General features: G+C 31.5%; 1 protein-coding gene and 1 long non-coding RNA gene across 2 annotated transcripts; one reads left to right on the top strand and one right to left on the bottom strand.

The window, feature by feature from the left end:
* Positions 1-3,840: 3,840 nt before the first annotated feature.
* Positions 3,841-5,107, bottom strand: LOC114416224 (GDSL esterase/lipase At5g03610-like). Its single transcript, XM_028381096.1, has 2 exons — positions 4,807-5,107; positions 3,841-4,025 (listed from the first exon to the last, which is right to left on the bottom strand). Exons 1-2 carry the CDS (start codon positions 5,102-5,104, stop codon positions 3,841-3,843), a joined length of 483 nt encoding a protein of 160 aa, XP_028236897.1. The 5' UTR covers positions 5,105-5,107.
* A 1,144-nt stretch (positions 5,108-6,251) lies between these two features.
* Positions 6,252-7,466, top strand: LOC114414371. The gene is made up of 2 exons (XR_003667200.1): positions 6,252-6,624; positions 7,152-7,466. It is a non-coding gene; the product is annotated as an uncharacterized LOC114414371 (long non-coding RNA).
* Positions 7,467-15,680: the final 8,214 nt, after the last annotated feature.

Below are 15,680 nucleotides of genomic sequence, written 5' to 3'. Positions count from 1 at the left end.
TATTTGAATCAGTAAGTTGACTATGTTGTGTTATATGTTAGAACATGTTTATGTTATTGATACATCACTGTTGTACACGCAAATGTAGGGGACATTGGCATCTCATTGTTTTGTGTCCTAAAAAAAATACTGTCGTCTGGTTTTGTTCTTTGCGTGGAAGGATAGATGTTCATATAAAAGTTGCAATTAACATGTTAAGTAACTCATTTTAAGTTGTGGAATTTTGGTTATAGAACCCGCGGTACTGTAGTAGTGTTGCCCACATTAGCTAACAATTTTAATGTTTATTTTCAGTGCATTTAAGACTTTGGAAACAAAGAGTGAGGGGAAATTTGGTCACAGTACACTGCGGTGGATTGAAGTGAAGGTTAGTCGTACATTTTGATTTTGGATACAATTGATTTCCATTTGGAAAACATGTTAATTGTAACGTTGAATGATTTTTTCCATTCAATGTAGAGTCACGTTCAAAGCGGAACCTATGAGTGTGGCTATTATGTCATGCACTGGATGTGGAACATAATCGTCGGGCAGTTGAAGACTAATTGGACACTGGAAAATTTTGTCTTCATTTTTTGTCTTCAATTTTTAGCACTACGTAACTAATTACTTGTATTTTATATTGTGTAGTGGTTCAATGATGGCACGCCGCTAGACATCAACATCATGACAACATTACGAAAAAAATGGGCAGAATATTTTGTAAAACTTAGAAGCATCCAATGTACAAAGCTGTAGTTAACATGCAAACAACCGCTTTCGTGTTTGTCATGTATTTGATTAAGTGTTAGAAACAATTTACCTACTGTAATGACTTTTATGTGTCAATAACAATAGATATTTGTTAAAAACATGTTGATTTCAACCTCTAGTCTGCACATGTATTCTGTTTTATACTATTTCCATGAAATTTTATTGTTGTGTATTTCTTTTCTCTCTTCAATTTTACTTGGGGCCACTGCTAAAGTGAATGAAACTGCTAAGAGTTTTGGTGATGAAAAGCAAAACCCTTCAGGTGAGGATGATGTTGCTGCAGATGGAAACAAGGAAAATCCTACTAATGAAGCTGAACAAAAAGAGCCTGAGAATAAGGTGATTGTTCTTTGTTTATTTCTAGTGTTCTGATTTTGTCCGGTTCTGAAAATGTTAACATTATCAGTAGTCAAGCAGAAGATTTTTTATTTGTCACTTATAACTGGCTCATTATGAAATTGTAATTGTGCATATGATCATAGATGTAAAGTCACTTACATTTACAGGAATATTCTGGAGTATTGTTGAATCAATGATAATCCGGTAAAGTTTAGTTTGACCTTTCTGCTATGAGTTCTCACTCATTGCTTTGGATCTTTATTTTTTATTGTTTTTGTACTACTTTTATGTTGTGCACTTTTGAAATTTAACCGTGAATTTGAGAACTCTTGTGATTATTCCATCGTTAGTCACAGAGGAAATTCTCAGTTGGCTTAATTTCCATTTCCATCATTAAAATTTGACGATTTTCCTTCTCAATATTGGGTGTATTTATACTTCTTGCATTTCTTAACATGCCTTTTATTTCTATTGTTGTATGTAGAATTTCTTAGTTAATGCTTTTAGTTTGTTTAAATTTGATAGCTTAATTAATACCATTTTGGATAAGTTGTTTTATGTTTTTTTTATCAAAATTTTAACTAACAAAAACAATATAGTGGTGCTTGGTCTGCGTTAAGATTTTGGAGTTGAAAGTGGCAGGCGGAGAGAGAAAGAGGGGTCAGTGAGTGTATTTTCCCAAGAAGACATAAAAAAAGTGCCATTGCTGTGCCTTTTGTTGCTGTTGCTGCTGCCTTCTTGTGTCCATTCTAAACTCAACTTTGACCCGACCAAAAGGTGCAGGAACAACCAACCAAGAACCCTCCCTCGCAGCTTTCGGCGCTCTTAATTCATTCATTAATCTCTTTCTCTGCAAAAGAGACCCTTTTGCTTCTTTTCAGGTAAGAACTCTTTCTTCTCTTGCATTCTCAATCTCTCTCTCTCTCTCTCTCTCTACCTCCCAAAAGATCCTTCTCTTTTTTTTTTGTTGTTGATTATTTATGGAGGGTGGATTTTGGCTCGGGAGATCTCTGAGTTTGGTGTTGCATATGTAGATCGAGATGCGAAGATATTCTCCTTTTTGTCTTCACTTTTTGTATAGTTTTTTAACAGTAGATTTTTTTGGGTACCATTTTCGACTATATTCTCTTTCTGCTGTAAACTTTGATGATAAGGTGGTTGTACCCTGCATGCTCTTGCTTTTCATGGTACTTCAACTGCTAAGCTTTCATACTTCGTGTAGAGAGAATCAGCATTCAAAGCATCAAATAATTACCCTCAAAAGTAAAATAGAAAAAAAAGGACCATTCTTGCCCCTATAAATGAATTGATAACTTGATGATTCATTGATTCTGCTCCATGCCCGAAATTGTAATTCTTTTTTAACACTCATGGGCATCTTAATTATCCTTAACTTCACTCTTTGTATCTGATAATGGGGTTTATCCATTTGATAAAATTCAAGTAGTTGTAGGTTTGTAACCAAAAAATAATAATAATAAATAAATCCAAGTTGTAGGTGATCATCACATCGTTTCCCATATGCAGGGAGTAGAATATTCCAATGTCTGTTAAATGTAGCATTTTGGTTGAATAACTTGCTCAGAATAATCATAAATGCAGATCTGAGGTGTGGGCCGGGAACTGTTCTGGCTAAAGCGTCAATTCATAGTTTGTTTCAAGATACTCTTGCTATCCAGCTGTGCCCTTGAGTCTTTCTTATTTATTTATTTATTCTGTGGATTGATAATCTATTATTTGCATATATTATTGCAAGTTGCATGAAGTATTAGCTTGTGGTTGACTTGAGATATTCCTTTGAGGTGGGAGAGCCTACTTGTGTTTGTTTGCTCTGCTCATGTCTTCTTGTTAGGTGAACTCAAGTCCATAGAGGGTGTGTTTTTGAGTAAACACCTTCATTAAGCAATGGATTCAATAAGCTCTTGTCAAATGAACATTTGTTTATAAGCTTGATTGTGAAGACTAGTATAATTAGTTAAAAAGAACTTATGTCGTTAATTAGTTAAAACTAATTTAAAAAGAACATAATTTGTTAAGTTTTACCAGGAAGTTTATTGAACTAATAAATAGAGTTTTTATAGAAATGTCATAATAAGCTACTTCCACAAGTCTAAATAAGCTACGATAAATGCTGCATAATGCAAGTATGCAATAAAGGAGAGTATTGAAAATTGAAACAACGGTTTCTGGTGGAGCTTGATCAATGCATCTTCTTTGTAACAGATAACATGGGCTTAGTCTGCAGCCGAAGTCGTCGTTTTCGTGAAGCTGATGCTGAAGAAAATGCTCAGGTCTTTTGTCCTTTATAAATTTGGCACTTATTAAATTAGAAATAATACTGTTAAATAAGCTTTAATTTGATGAATGTGGCGTGCATTTGCAGGATGCAGAAATTGAAAGAAGAATCAAGTTAGAAACAAAGGCTGAAAAGAATATGTAGAAACTTTTATTACTAGGTGTGACTTTCCTTATTTTATATAGCAATCTGTAGAATTATTTGGAGTTTAGCAATTAGCATTAATACGTAATGTGGTTGTACTCCCCAAAGTTTGAAGGAATCATATGTGTGTGCCACAATCTCTTAATATACCGTGCAAATACTAGCTTTTGTTATTTATTTTCTGAACTTATTTGTGTGTTAATATCTCTGTTGTTTAGGTGCTGGAGAATCTGGGAAGTCTACAATCTTTAAGCAGGCAAGAAATTGCATCTTCTCAACCGCTTGTGAATTATGATAGTATATGATTGCTATTGGGTGTAGACTGCAAACCAACCATTTTGAGAAGGGTGAAGTGTGTCCCAAAAGAAAGAAAGTTTCGGGTTCTCACATAAACTGTATTTCTTTGATCCTTCGTCATCCACACTTCCACATGAATCTTCCAAATTGTTTCCCTCACAGCATGGTTGCAACGGATTCATCAGTGTAGACTTTTCTGCATAATGTAGAAAGAAAAAAAAACTGTCATCATCTAGAGGTTTTCTTATAATTATGCAATTATATACTCAGTGATTAACTTTGAAACTATCTATAGTCATAGTTTCTGATATTTCCATTATTCTATTATAATTTTTTTTTTAAGAAAAAGAAAGTAATTGCTTGCACAAAATCAACTAATGCTATCTATGATGACTAGCTAGAGTAACGGGAAGAAGAAGAAAAAAAAAGATTGCATATATAATAACTAGAAAAGTTCAAAATAACAAATTATTGTATGCATATATTGTTGAAAGTTAGCATCATTGAGATTTTATTATTATTTGACGCATTCATTTCAACACACTGTTAGTCTTATTAATTAATTACGTAGGTCTAATCTTTGTTAGCATTTCCCACATAACCCAATAATATAGATTCTGTTTTAAAGCATATGTCATATAATAATGTCTTGTTAGCATTTCTCTTGCTGACATGATTTAGATATATAAAAAAAGATATTGCTAACAAATGTGTCATAACAGTATTGATTAAGAAACCAAATCAAAAAAATATTTAATGTGAAAATATTAAGACAAGACAAAAAAGATTATAAATAATATATATTTTTATTTTTCAATAAAAATATTTCTACTTCAATTTTCTTAATTAATGTTCTAAGAATCCTGATTAGCATTTTCCATAAAAATAATTCTTCAAAAAATAAATATTAAATGCTATCCTCTACAATTTTATCTGTAGCGTGTTGAAATTCTATTTAAAGCACAATGAGAACTAACCTGCACGCTTTTTCTGCATAGTTTCAATTGCAGAGAGGAAGGAGTTGTAGAGGTCCAGTGTCATGAAAACTGATTTGTCTGCTGCTTCCTTGTTGAGTTCTTGCACAGCTTTGAGCAACATTTTGTTGTGATCTTTGGAGATCACGTTCAAAAGGCCAATGCAGTTCGTACGGAAAGATATCACATTTAACACAGGCAAACACCCAATTGGCTGTAATAACCCAACTGCTACCTTTTTTATCCCTAAGTTGTGAATGCGTTTAAGATTTACAGACATTTGCTTCACAAGGGATTCCATGAAGCCTGGTAAATCCTGCAAAAGAAAAACTAAAATACTATTCACATCTGTATTACTATGTTATGTTATATTCGTAATAATGAGCATAGCTACATTTGGAAATGGACTAGTCTAGTTTTAGAAATGGACTATGTTATATTATATTCGTTTAAGATTTATCAGTTTTGGACGTGGCATGGTAATATGCTTCCACTTTTTATGAACAATTTGCCTATACTTCCTTTTGCAAACACCACCTACATTACTGAAATATCTACTCAAATTAACAGATATATATTACCATATTTCAAGTTCAGAAAAACAGCAAACCAAAAAAGTCATGATAAAGCCATCATATACTTCTTGCATTTCTTCAATGATGACTGCTTTATTAAGTCTAGTTTAGTTTTACATATTAAATTTGTTGTACTAATACTTGATGTGAGCCTCACTTGGATTTTTTCTTTGTAGGGAGGTGATAACGACAAGCGCAGAGAGACACTTGACAAGGAAGATAAATTAAAAAAGGTGTGACTGCAGTTTTTGGTTAATAATTCCATTACTTCTGATCATGTAATCAACAATTCCATCACTGAAATTGTTATTTCTGGACAAGGCTCGCATTTAAGTGTTAACTCGTTATTTAATTTATTCTACCATTTTCATTGAATTGCCATGGGATTAGAATGGATACTGCACCACTGTGGCACTTCTTTATCTCTAATTCTTTTGCTATTTACAAAATCTTGTTTAATTTATTCTACCATTTTTGTCATGCAGTCTTGTCACGTTTCTGTTTTCTACACTGTCCATGTTTTTTTTTCTCCCTAGTTCATGTGAAAAGAGGCATCTTCTTAGGGATTAATAAGAATCCGATTTTTCCTACAAATGCTTGGCTCTATTGATTGGGATTGCCACAAACGCACAAGCTTTCTTATAAGTCAAGTCAATTTGTGTGTACAAATTTACATGGGCATGTTGCTTAAAGAACTCAAAAAGAGGGAATAATTCATGGAATCCTGTTTGGTTGGGGGGGTGGAATTGGATCTTGTTTCCACCATAGGGAGGAGTGCTCTTGATCCAATAACTTTGATGACCTAATCATACAATGAATTTCCTTTTGCAGGGCATGGGGGAATTCTTGGACGAAATGCTAACAATGATGAGTCAGACCAAATCAAATGTGAGTCATCTAGTTAGAGGCGTGTTTGGTGATAAAGCTATGCAATTAAAATGTTTTATATATATTTTAGTTTAGTGGATAAAGCTAGACATAACATAGTGTCCGCTTTTGTCAAATACTGTGTAAGTGTGTAGTATATAGTTTATATACTACACACTGTTAGGAAGATTAGGGTGGTATATCAATGCAGACAAAGTTGATTGAGAAGTGGATTTCGCTGCTGTATTGTTTGCTCTTTTGCTTGAAATGCAGGGAAAATCAAATGAGAAAAGAGATCTCAATTGGTTGTGCTTGTGCGTGAGCTGATGAAAGATGCACACTAGTGCAGAAAAAGGAAGCGCCCTCTATTATCATTCGGGTAAGCAGATGTGAAATCAAATCAATCACAGTTAAGCAACCTGTTGTAACTGTTAAAGCCTTTTTTTATCATTTGTTTAATTAATCATAAAAAAGCCAGGTTGGAAAAACTAATAAATGCCTCACTTCTCCCTATCGAATAATTAAACATAACAGAAGTCAATTTATTGTAGCAGTCTGGGAGATAAGCAAACAAGATCAAAGCCCGGTTCGTTAATGATAATATTCTATTATGGTTTATATACTTTCTTCCTTCTTAACAATTCATCAACACAACACTGTGGTTTCTGAGCTTCAAGTACATATGAAATAAATACAAGGGAAAAAAATATTATTTTGCTATCAAGTTTCAACTAAATAGAACATGCAAAAAATGCTTCTATTCATAGGGAAAGATCTAGAGATGTTAAAAGAGAGATTGTTTTCTATTTGTTACCTTTGCTTTACTAATTTCTCTTCTTGTGATCTCTATACAAACAAGTTGAGTTATGCTTAGAAGAAAGACTCACGTGAAATAATTCATTGCAGTGTTCATTTGCTTGAAGATACCTCTGGACACCCCTAGAACAAAACTATTTTGAAACCCGTATGGTCAATTCCAAATGGGATTCCTACTCTGTCCAAGTCAATTCCAGCAGAAAGATCATCAAGGAAGAAAAGGATCCTCTTCTATTTCTTTATACTTTCATCAGCTCACGCACAAGCACAACCAACTGAGATCTCTTTTCTCTTTTCTCAACCAATTGAGACCTCTTGATCAAGTAAAATGTTGTTTTATATATTTTATCAATTATTTATAGACAGTAACTTTTTTTAATATCTTATATCAATTATTTATAGTCATATTTATCACTATAAACAGTATGTTTTATTTATAGATAATTTATTCATTATAAATTATTTATTTTAATTAACCTTAAATTATTATGCAGGTTAAATATGTTTTTACATCGGTGCCTATGTCACCACTGATGTAGAAGTTCTCATATTCAACATCGTTGCTTTCTGTAAAACGATGTAGAAAGCGCAACATACTACATCAGTGCATACGTCACCACTGATGTAGAAGTTCCCATATTCAACATCGTTGCTTTATGGAAAACGATGTAGAAAGCGCAACTTACTACATCAGTGCCTATGTCACCACTGATGTAGAAGTTTCCATATTCAACATCATTGCTTTCTGTAAAACGATGTAAAAAGCGCAGCTTACTACAACGTTGCTTAATTTAAAAACGATGTAGAAAATAAAAGATCAACATTCTTGCTTAATTTAAAAACGATGTAGAAAATCCACCTTCAAAGAGCAGAACCAAGGTTTCTACATCAGTCATTAGTATAGCCTCGATTTAGAAAAAAAAACAGCTTACTACAACGTTCGCTTATGGACTGATGTTGAACTTTTTAAGTTTCAACATCATTATAATCAAAAACGGTCATGCACCGTTGTAGAACATAGATTGTGACCGATGTAGATCATGCATCTTCTAGTAGTGGCATAAGCGTCAATCCACCTCCAAAACACAGTAGTATAAAAAGTAAACTTTAAGTTGAGTACCATTTCAAGCTCAATATTATTCAAAGAGAACTAGTTCTGAGTTGATCATATGAAAGACCAAGATGGTACCATCTAGAAGTTCTCCAAAGGAAAAGAAAAAAGTCACAGCTTTCTTAAACAGTAATAAAGAGGTCCAAAGTTTCTCCGCAACATCATATAGTTTTCATGTCTTCATGTAGGTGCCAAATGAGTCAATTAAGAAATGGCACTTTGCAGAGCCTAGTTAAGGTTTAGCATATAGCATAAAGTCTCTGCATTCTTGGCAATTGCAATCCTCAAAGCGGCACTTGATGCACCCTTCACAGTAACAAGTTGAGCAGCCTTGGCAAGTTGAAGAACGAGAACAGCCCCTGCTTGCTTTCAGACTTGATCTCTCTTCATCATCATCTCATGTTATTCTGAAAAATGAAAATTTTCACATGATTAATTAGAATTGATATTTGATCAGATCTCTCAACTAGAATACAGCTTCTTATATTATTCAAGTTTACTGTATGCAATATAAGCTAGCGTGAGTCACTTTTCAATATATATACGGTTTGGCTTGCCCCTTAGCTAACATACAAGAGTCCCAATATTTGGACACTCAAATTGTACATAAACCTTGATTTCTCTTTATCATTCTTTCATATCATACCATTAATCACATCGGTCATTTATCTCTCCATCTCCGAGTCCATGGATGACAATCTGACATAAAGTTGTTCATAACAAGTGGTCTTAAATCTAAGTTATAGGTATGTTGATGTTGTTAATTACTTGGAAAAAGAACGTTGTTGCAATAATCAATTATCCTACCTTACTAAAGCTGGATTGTCTCTAGTTGAAGGTATTTGCGATTTTTAGTAAAATATCAATTATCGCTCATCCTTTTTGTCTCTCTAGCTCTTATTGACACATCGTGAGTCCCCAGTATCTTTTTCCAGCATATAATGTGTTTTGCAAGACTAAGTACCAACTACGTTCACAAGAAAATACTAATCATGCATGAACTTGAATATCATATAGCTTGAGTTGGGATTGAGCAACTTACTTTTGGTAAGGCCAAAGAGAACAAGTCCAGCATTTGTTGTTTAAAGCATCATGGTAGTTCTTAATGTCTGGTCTGCTCTGGAGATGGAACCTGCGCTCCTTCCCGCATCTCCTGCAACGCAGGAACTCATCCCTGTGAAAGTTTTGTTTCCTCATTGCAGAGTCTTTCCGGTTAGCCACATTTGCCTGGTGTGTGTAATACTTTATCAGAGGTGTTTTCCAGAGTGGAACTTTGTCTTCGTCTTCACAATGAACCCAGATGTTTCCCTTCCCTTAAAGCATGTTTCTCAAATGCTTCTAGAGTGACACTCACTGATTATTACAAACAAACATGTTTCTACCAACTTCAGTGTTCTCCCTGTTTCCACCAACAAATAATGCATAGGATCGAAATTATATTTATAATAATAATTTATATTGCAATAAAATAAAATGAAGAGAAATAGTGATTCAGTCTCACAGATATTTTTTTAATAAAATTAAATCTATATATCTGCTATTTATTTGTTTTTTCGAAATTACAAAATAAAACTATTATTTAACCTATTTTAAATAACAAAAATAAGGCTCTAAAAAAGATCAACAGATTCTGCAGTTCCTGTTCCATTATTTTTTTATTGTACAAGTATAACAAAAAAAAATTGAGAAATTGAAATGGAAAACTTACCCAAGGGACACTCAGGGCAACACTCACAAGTGATGAAATATTGACCTTCGTTATTAATTTTTAGCCTCCCAACATAATCTCCATATTTTTTGTTTGTAGCGCCACAAAGAACCTCAATATAGTCCTCACCTCTCTTAAAATCTAGGATCATTTTGAGCTCTTCTTCATCAAATAATATTTTACCATCATCTCCAACCCTAAATTGCTTTCTTCGTTTTGATGGCCCTGTTTATTTGATCATGAACATATTTCCAAGTCATGAATTATGGACAAAAATGAAACTAGCTAAAATATGTTCACTCCCATAATGGTGTAAAATTGTGAACTAGTTATGTGACAATATTATTACACAACAAAGAATGGAAAATCATCAAGAAGGCATAAAACAATGCATGCTGATATACACATGATAGTAGGGGTAGAATGGCTAAATGTGAAATTAATTCAATCATTGTGGAGAAAAACTTTTGAAAACTACAAATTATGACAAAAAAATCTTTGAAGAAATAATGTAGTCACTAAATATTTTCAGAAAGTAACATCTGATAAAACATGTAACCTTAAAAGACTAAATTGAGGATTTTCTTTTTAAAATGTTTCTTTATTTATTTATACCAGATACCTAAGTTGGATTTATCTCCATTGTTCTCTTTGTGTTACCATATGAAAACATAAAACACTTAAGGAAAATAATTGATTTAGGAAAAACCACACTAACCTTGAGTAATATTGTCGTCTTCTGTCTTTTTCTCATTTTCTTGACTTCTCTTTTGTTTAGGTGGATCACCTGTAATCATATGAGGACAGAAAGCCCTTAATTTTATTTTTCAATCCTTCATAAATTAGGTAAATATAAAAAAATTGGTGCCCTAAGTTCATGACTGCACAATGAGATGCATGCAAATTGACTGTAGGTAGTCCAGATTCTTCTTCCGCCATTTGATTTAGGATTTTGGTATGGACTGTTTTCTTCTCAAACAGGAATTTCACAATGAGAAAAACTTTCAATGTTGTCTAATGTGCCTATAAACTATGTTGCAAAAATATAATTTATAACCATTTTTTTTTAATAAAAGCGGACACATTAAAAGAAATCAAATTTGAATCCCAAAATAGCCAAAGAAATAATAATTAAACACACTCTTAATTTCTTCATAGTTGAAAATATAATAAAAGAAAAGTGATGTGATGATTTCAAAGAAAATCACACTAACCTTCTGTAATATTCTTGAGTTCTTCCTCTATCTCGATTCTTAGACTTCTCTCCTCTTGGGGTGGATCGCCTGTAATGAGATTGAGAGAAGGGAAACCCTTAATTTTATTTTTCACTTCTTTCAAAATTACTTTGATAATCAATAAAATCCACTAAAACTAAATACACATCAAATTATAACTATGTTTGTAAAAGAGAGAAATATCGCTTGAATGCATAGAATTCAGCTACCTTTTGAAACCATATGTAAACATAAAACACTTAAGCAAATTAATTGATTTTAGAAAAATCACACTAACCTTGAGTCATATTCTCATCTTCTTTCTTTTTCTCATTTCCTTGACTTGTCTTCTGCTGGGGTGGATCACCTGCAGTCATATGGGGAAAGAAAATCCTTAATTTTATTTTTCAATCCTTCCAAAACTACTGAATATATATAAATAAAAATTGGAGCCCTAAGTTCATGACTGCACAATGAGATGCATGCAAATTGACTATAGGTAGTCCAGATTCTTCTTCGACCATTTGATTTAGGGATTTTGGTATGGACTGTTTTCTTCTCAAATCTGAATCCCAAAAAAGCCAAAGAAGTAATAATTAAATACACTCTGAATTTATTCATAATTTAAAAGATAATAAATTAAATTTTATGTGATGATCATAAAAGAAAGTATATTAATAGTCATTTATTAAATGAAATTTGGAAGTAAGTGATAAATATTTTTCTATAAAATACAAATCACATTAATTTTTACGTTTTCATAATAAATTTATAATAAAGTGTAATGAAAAATAATAAATGTTTAAAACACAATTGACCAAGTGTATTGCACACTATTCGAACGTCATCCTAGCTACATATAATGAGATGTTGATCATAATAAATATTAAAATAATTTAGAATGTATTTTAGTAAAAGATAATTAGAGGACGATCAAATACTTCTCTTAAAACTAGATGCTGAAAATAAAAAACTAGAAGTTATGTGTTCATTATGATAAAGGATTTGTCTCTTCATGACTAATTGTCTTCTTTTAAGAGATAATTTAAATAATTTTTTTATTATTTAATAATAATCATTAATCTTATAAATGCTTAACTTCAACAAAAAAAAAGTCACGTAACTCTTGTAATATTCAAGCATCTCTTAATTACATCATTAATTAATACTTCTATTTTTATGCATAAATTTAGTTCCTTTTAATAATCAAATTAATTGATATTAAAAATGTATGTCAATCAATTGATATATTGCCTGAAATCTCTATAGTGACCAAGCATCCCTTAATTATCTAGCTATAACGCGCGTTGATTGATTTACAAAATAAATTACGGAGTGGTCATGTGATTGACCAACACTGCATGAGGGTTTTTGCATTTAATACGAAAAGTTGAATGTGCAAAATTAAATAGAACTAAAATTGAAAACTGTATTTAATAAGACCACATTTCTTTAATCCTATAAACTTATAGTTTTCCGTATGAAATGTAATATGAAATTACTTTATCTTTATCATTATCATTAGATATACAAAAGAAAGAATATGTGGGTAGTTGCGGAAATATATTTTGTAGCTTTTGATGAGGAATTGAATGGAAAAAAATTCAATATGCTTGTATTAATAGAAATTGATTGATTGAAAAAACCGATCGTGATTATAAATACAAAAGCAATTCATGTAACCAATCATGATTATACTTTTTTTACCCAATTCATTTTGCACCCGTTGAAATACAATGGTAGGTGTAGCATCATCTTTTGAAGGAAAAAATTACACAAAATTTTACTTTTATGCGTCTTTTGAATCTCTAGGTATATGGTATATCAGGAATTTAATTATATATTTGTTATTTCTTTAATCATATTATGATATATTTCCAGTCTTTTCTAATGTCAAATTATTTTTTATTGCTAAAGGAATATGTTCAACATTGGCATTTTTATTAGCCATTTTAACATGACCTTCCAACCTACCAAACTAAAGCTATAAAAGTCATACAAAATATATTTTATATGATGAAAACATAATTAATTAAAAAATATCACTAAATCCTCCGTTAGAGTTGATATTATGTAAAAATATAAATTTAAAGTACAAAATTAATTATTAATGCTAAATTGTTTATAATATTAACTAATAAAAAGAAAATAAGGAAAAATTAACTTATTTATACTCTATTAGTAACTAAACAATCATAAATTATTTTTCTCTATATTCTTTAAAGAAAATAAATACATTGATAATTGAATAGTAAGAAATAATTCTAAAGAGCATTTGATAGTAATATAATATTATAAATTAATATTAACGAAAAATATAAATAATTATAGTAATATTATATGTATAATATTTTAAAAAAAGTTTGTAAGATGGGGGAGGGGATGGCCAACCCCCTTGGTTTAAATGTTATCAAACTTTTATTAATTTGAATTATTCTTTTAAAGTTTTACTTATCATATGCCAACATAAATAGTTCTACAAAAAACATTTAGCAGGTTTTTGCTCTAAAACTATATTATTAAATACAAAATCATCCTATCACTACTCAACCAAACTTGTTTATCCAGTGCATTACACGGATCAAAAACTAGTATATATTGACACAACTTATTTGCTCTTTTGGAAATTCACTATTTCAATAGCAAAGAGAACAAAAGTTTAATTAAGTCACAAAAATATAAATATCAAGTAATATAGGTCAATTGTCATGACATTTACATGTCATCATGTAGTAGCAGGTCGGAAAAATATATTAAATTTTTATTATTGACTGATGGAGGGAGAAAATTCATACAATTATGATACTAGACGACCTAATTCACACAATTAGAACCTGTGGTACATAAATCGCATAGGTAAAATTAACTTAAAACTATTATAACTTATCCTGCATTCGTATCAAAGTTTATCAATTGGCCTAATAATAAAGATAATATAATTTAGACATAGTTCCTTAAGTGTTTTTGTATTGTTCTTGAATTAAAATTAAAGTTTTATCCTGATAATAATCTATGAAATAGTTTTTTTAATCAAAATTAATTAGAGTTTCATCTTGATAAAGATCATCATAAATTATCCACATAAGACTTTAGATTTCATGAAATTAAAGAACAACGCCAAAAGAATTCACATAATTATCATTAATTTATATTTTTGATATCATAATTTTCTCTTAAGAACAAAATATATTATTATCTCCACCAATATTATTACTTCAATAATTGTTGTTGTCATCAACATTACCATCATCATCACCACCGGTGACAATGATGGTGATGATGTTGGTGGTAGGTGACAATTTTTTATTTATAAAAAATATGATATGAAAATTTTTAATTAATTGTAAAGATCTTAATAATTTGTTATTATCAGTAGTTTAGATATGCGTAGTTCTAAAGTACAAGTTGCACCTTAGTGGAGTGCAATCCTAAAAGATTACAATATATATATATATATATATATATATATATATATATATATTAACTTTCTCCTTCATCTCCTTTTTCGAACCCATTTTTTTCATATGTTTGTCTTGCTTTTTACATATCACTTGGGGTAAATTAAATTACACTTGGACACTTTGAGATTGAAAATATAGAGCAAAGAAGAGAGGTAAAATCATCTAATTATTCTCATGGAGAAGATGACGGGTATGAAGAGGATGGGGCAGGATGGAGGAATTAGAGGTATAGGGAGAGAAGAAGTCATAGAAGATATGGAAGTAGGCAAAGAGAGGAAGGGATTGATGGAGTAAAGGTGAAGATCCGTACTTTTAAAGGGACTCGTAATCCGAAAGTGTATCTTGAGTGGGAGATGAAGGTTGAGCTAGTCTTTGCTTGCTAGAACTACAATGAAGAGATAAAGTCTCAAGAGTCCACCATGGCAAGGTATTTGCATGGTCTCAATAGGGAGATCCAAGACATTGTAGAGTTGCACCACTATGCCTCTCTGAAGGATCTCATTCATCAAGCTATCAAGGTGGAACAACAAGTAAAGAGGAAGCAAACATACAAGAAGAATAGAGGATCTTCATTGAAATCTCATGAAAAGGTTCTTCCCTTGGTAAAAATAATTCTAACCCTACTCCCACTTCTTCATGGGGAAAATATGCTCTTTGATTATTGATGGGGGAAATTGCACTTATGTAGCTAGCCAAAGACTGGTAGAAAAGCTTGCTTTGAAAACTTTCCCTCATCCTCGGCCTTACAAACTACAATGGTTGAGTGAGAATAGGGAGCTAGTTGTAGATATAAAAGTTTTGATATGCTTTTCCATTGGAAAATATGTTGATGAGATACTGTTTGATGTAGTCCCTATGGAGGCTAGCAATCTCTTACGTGGAAGGCCTTGGCAGTATGATAAGGATGTTCTCCATAATAGTGTCACAAACTAATTTTCATTGGGACATAAAGGGAAAAAGGTTACCCTTACACCTATGTCTCCAAGTGAGGTTTGTGAGGATCAAATAAGAAATGAGTGAAAAGAGAACAAGAGACTAAAGTGAAACTTTTTAAACATAAGAAACCAAACTAAAACATAGATAAAGTATCTTATTACACAATTTACTATTATTACTATTTGGCTC

This window comes from Glycine soja, chromosome 6 (assembly GCF_004193775.1).
Source record: "Glycine soja cultivar W05 chromosome 6, ASM419377v2, whole genome shotgun sequence".
In the NCBI taxonomy this organism is placed as follows: domain Eukaryota; kingdom Viridiplantae; phylum Streptophyta; class Magnoliopsida; order Fabales; family Fabaceae; genus Glycine; species Glycine soja.
The sequence above is the reverse complement of the archived record's forward strand: the minus strand, read 5'-3'. Positions and strand labels throughout refer to the sequence as shown.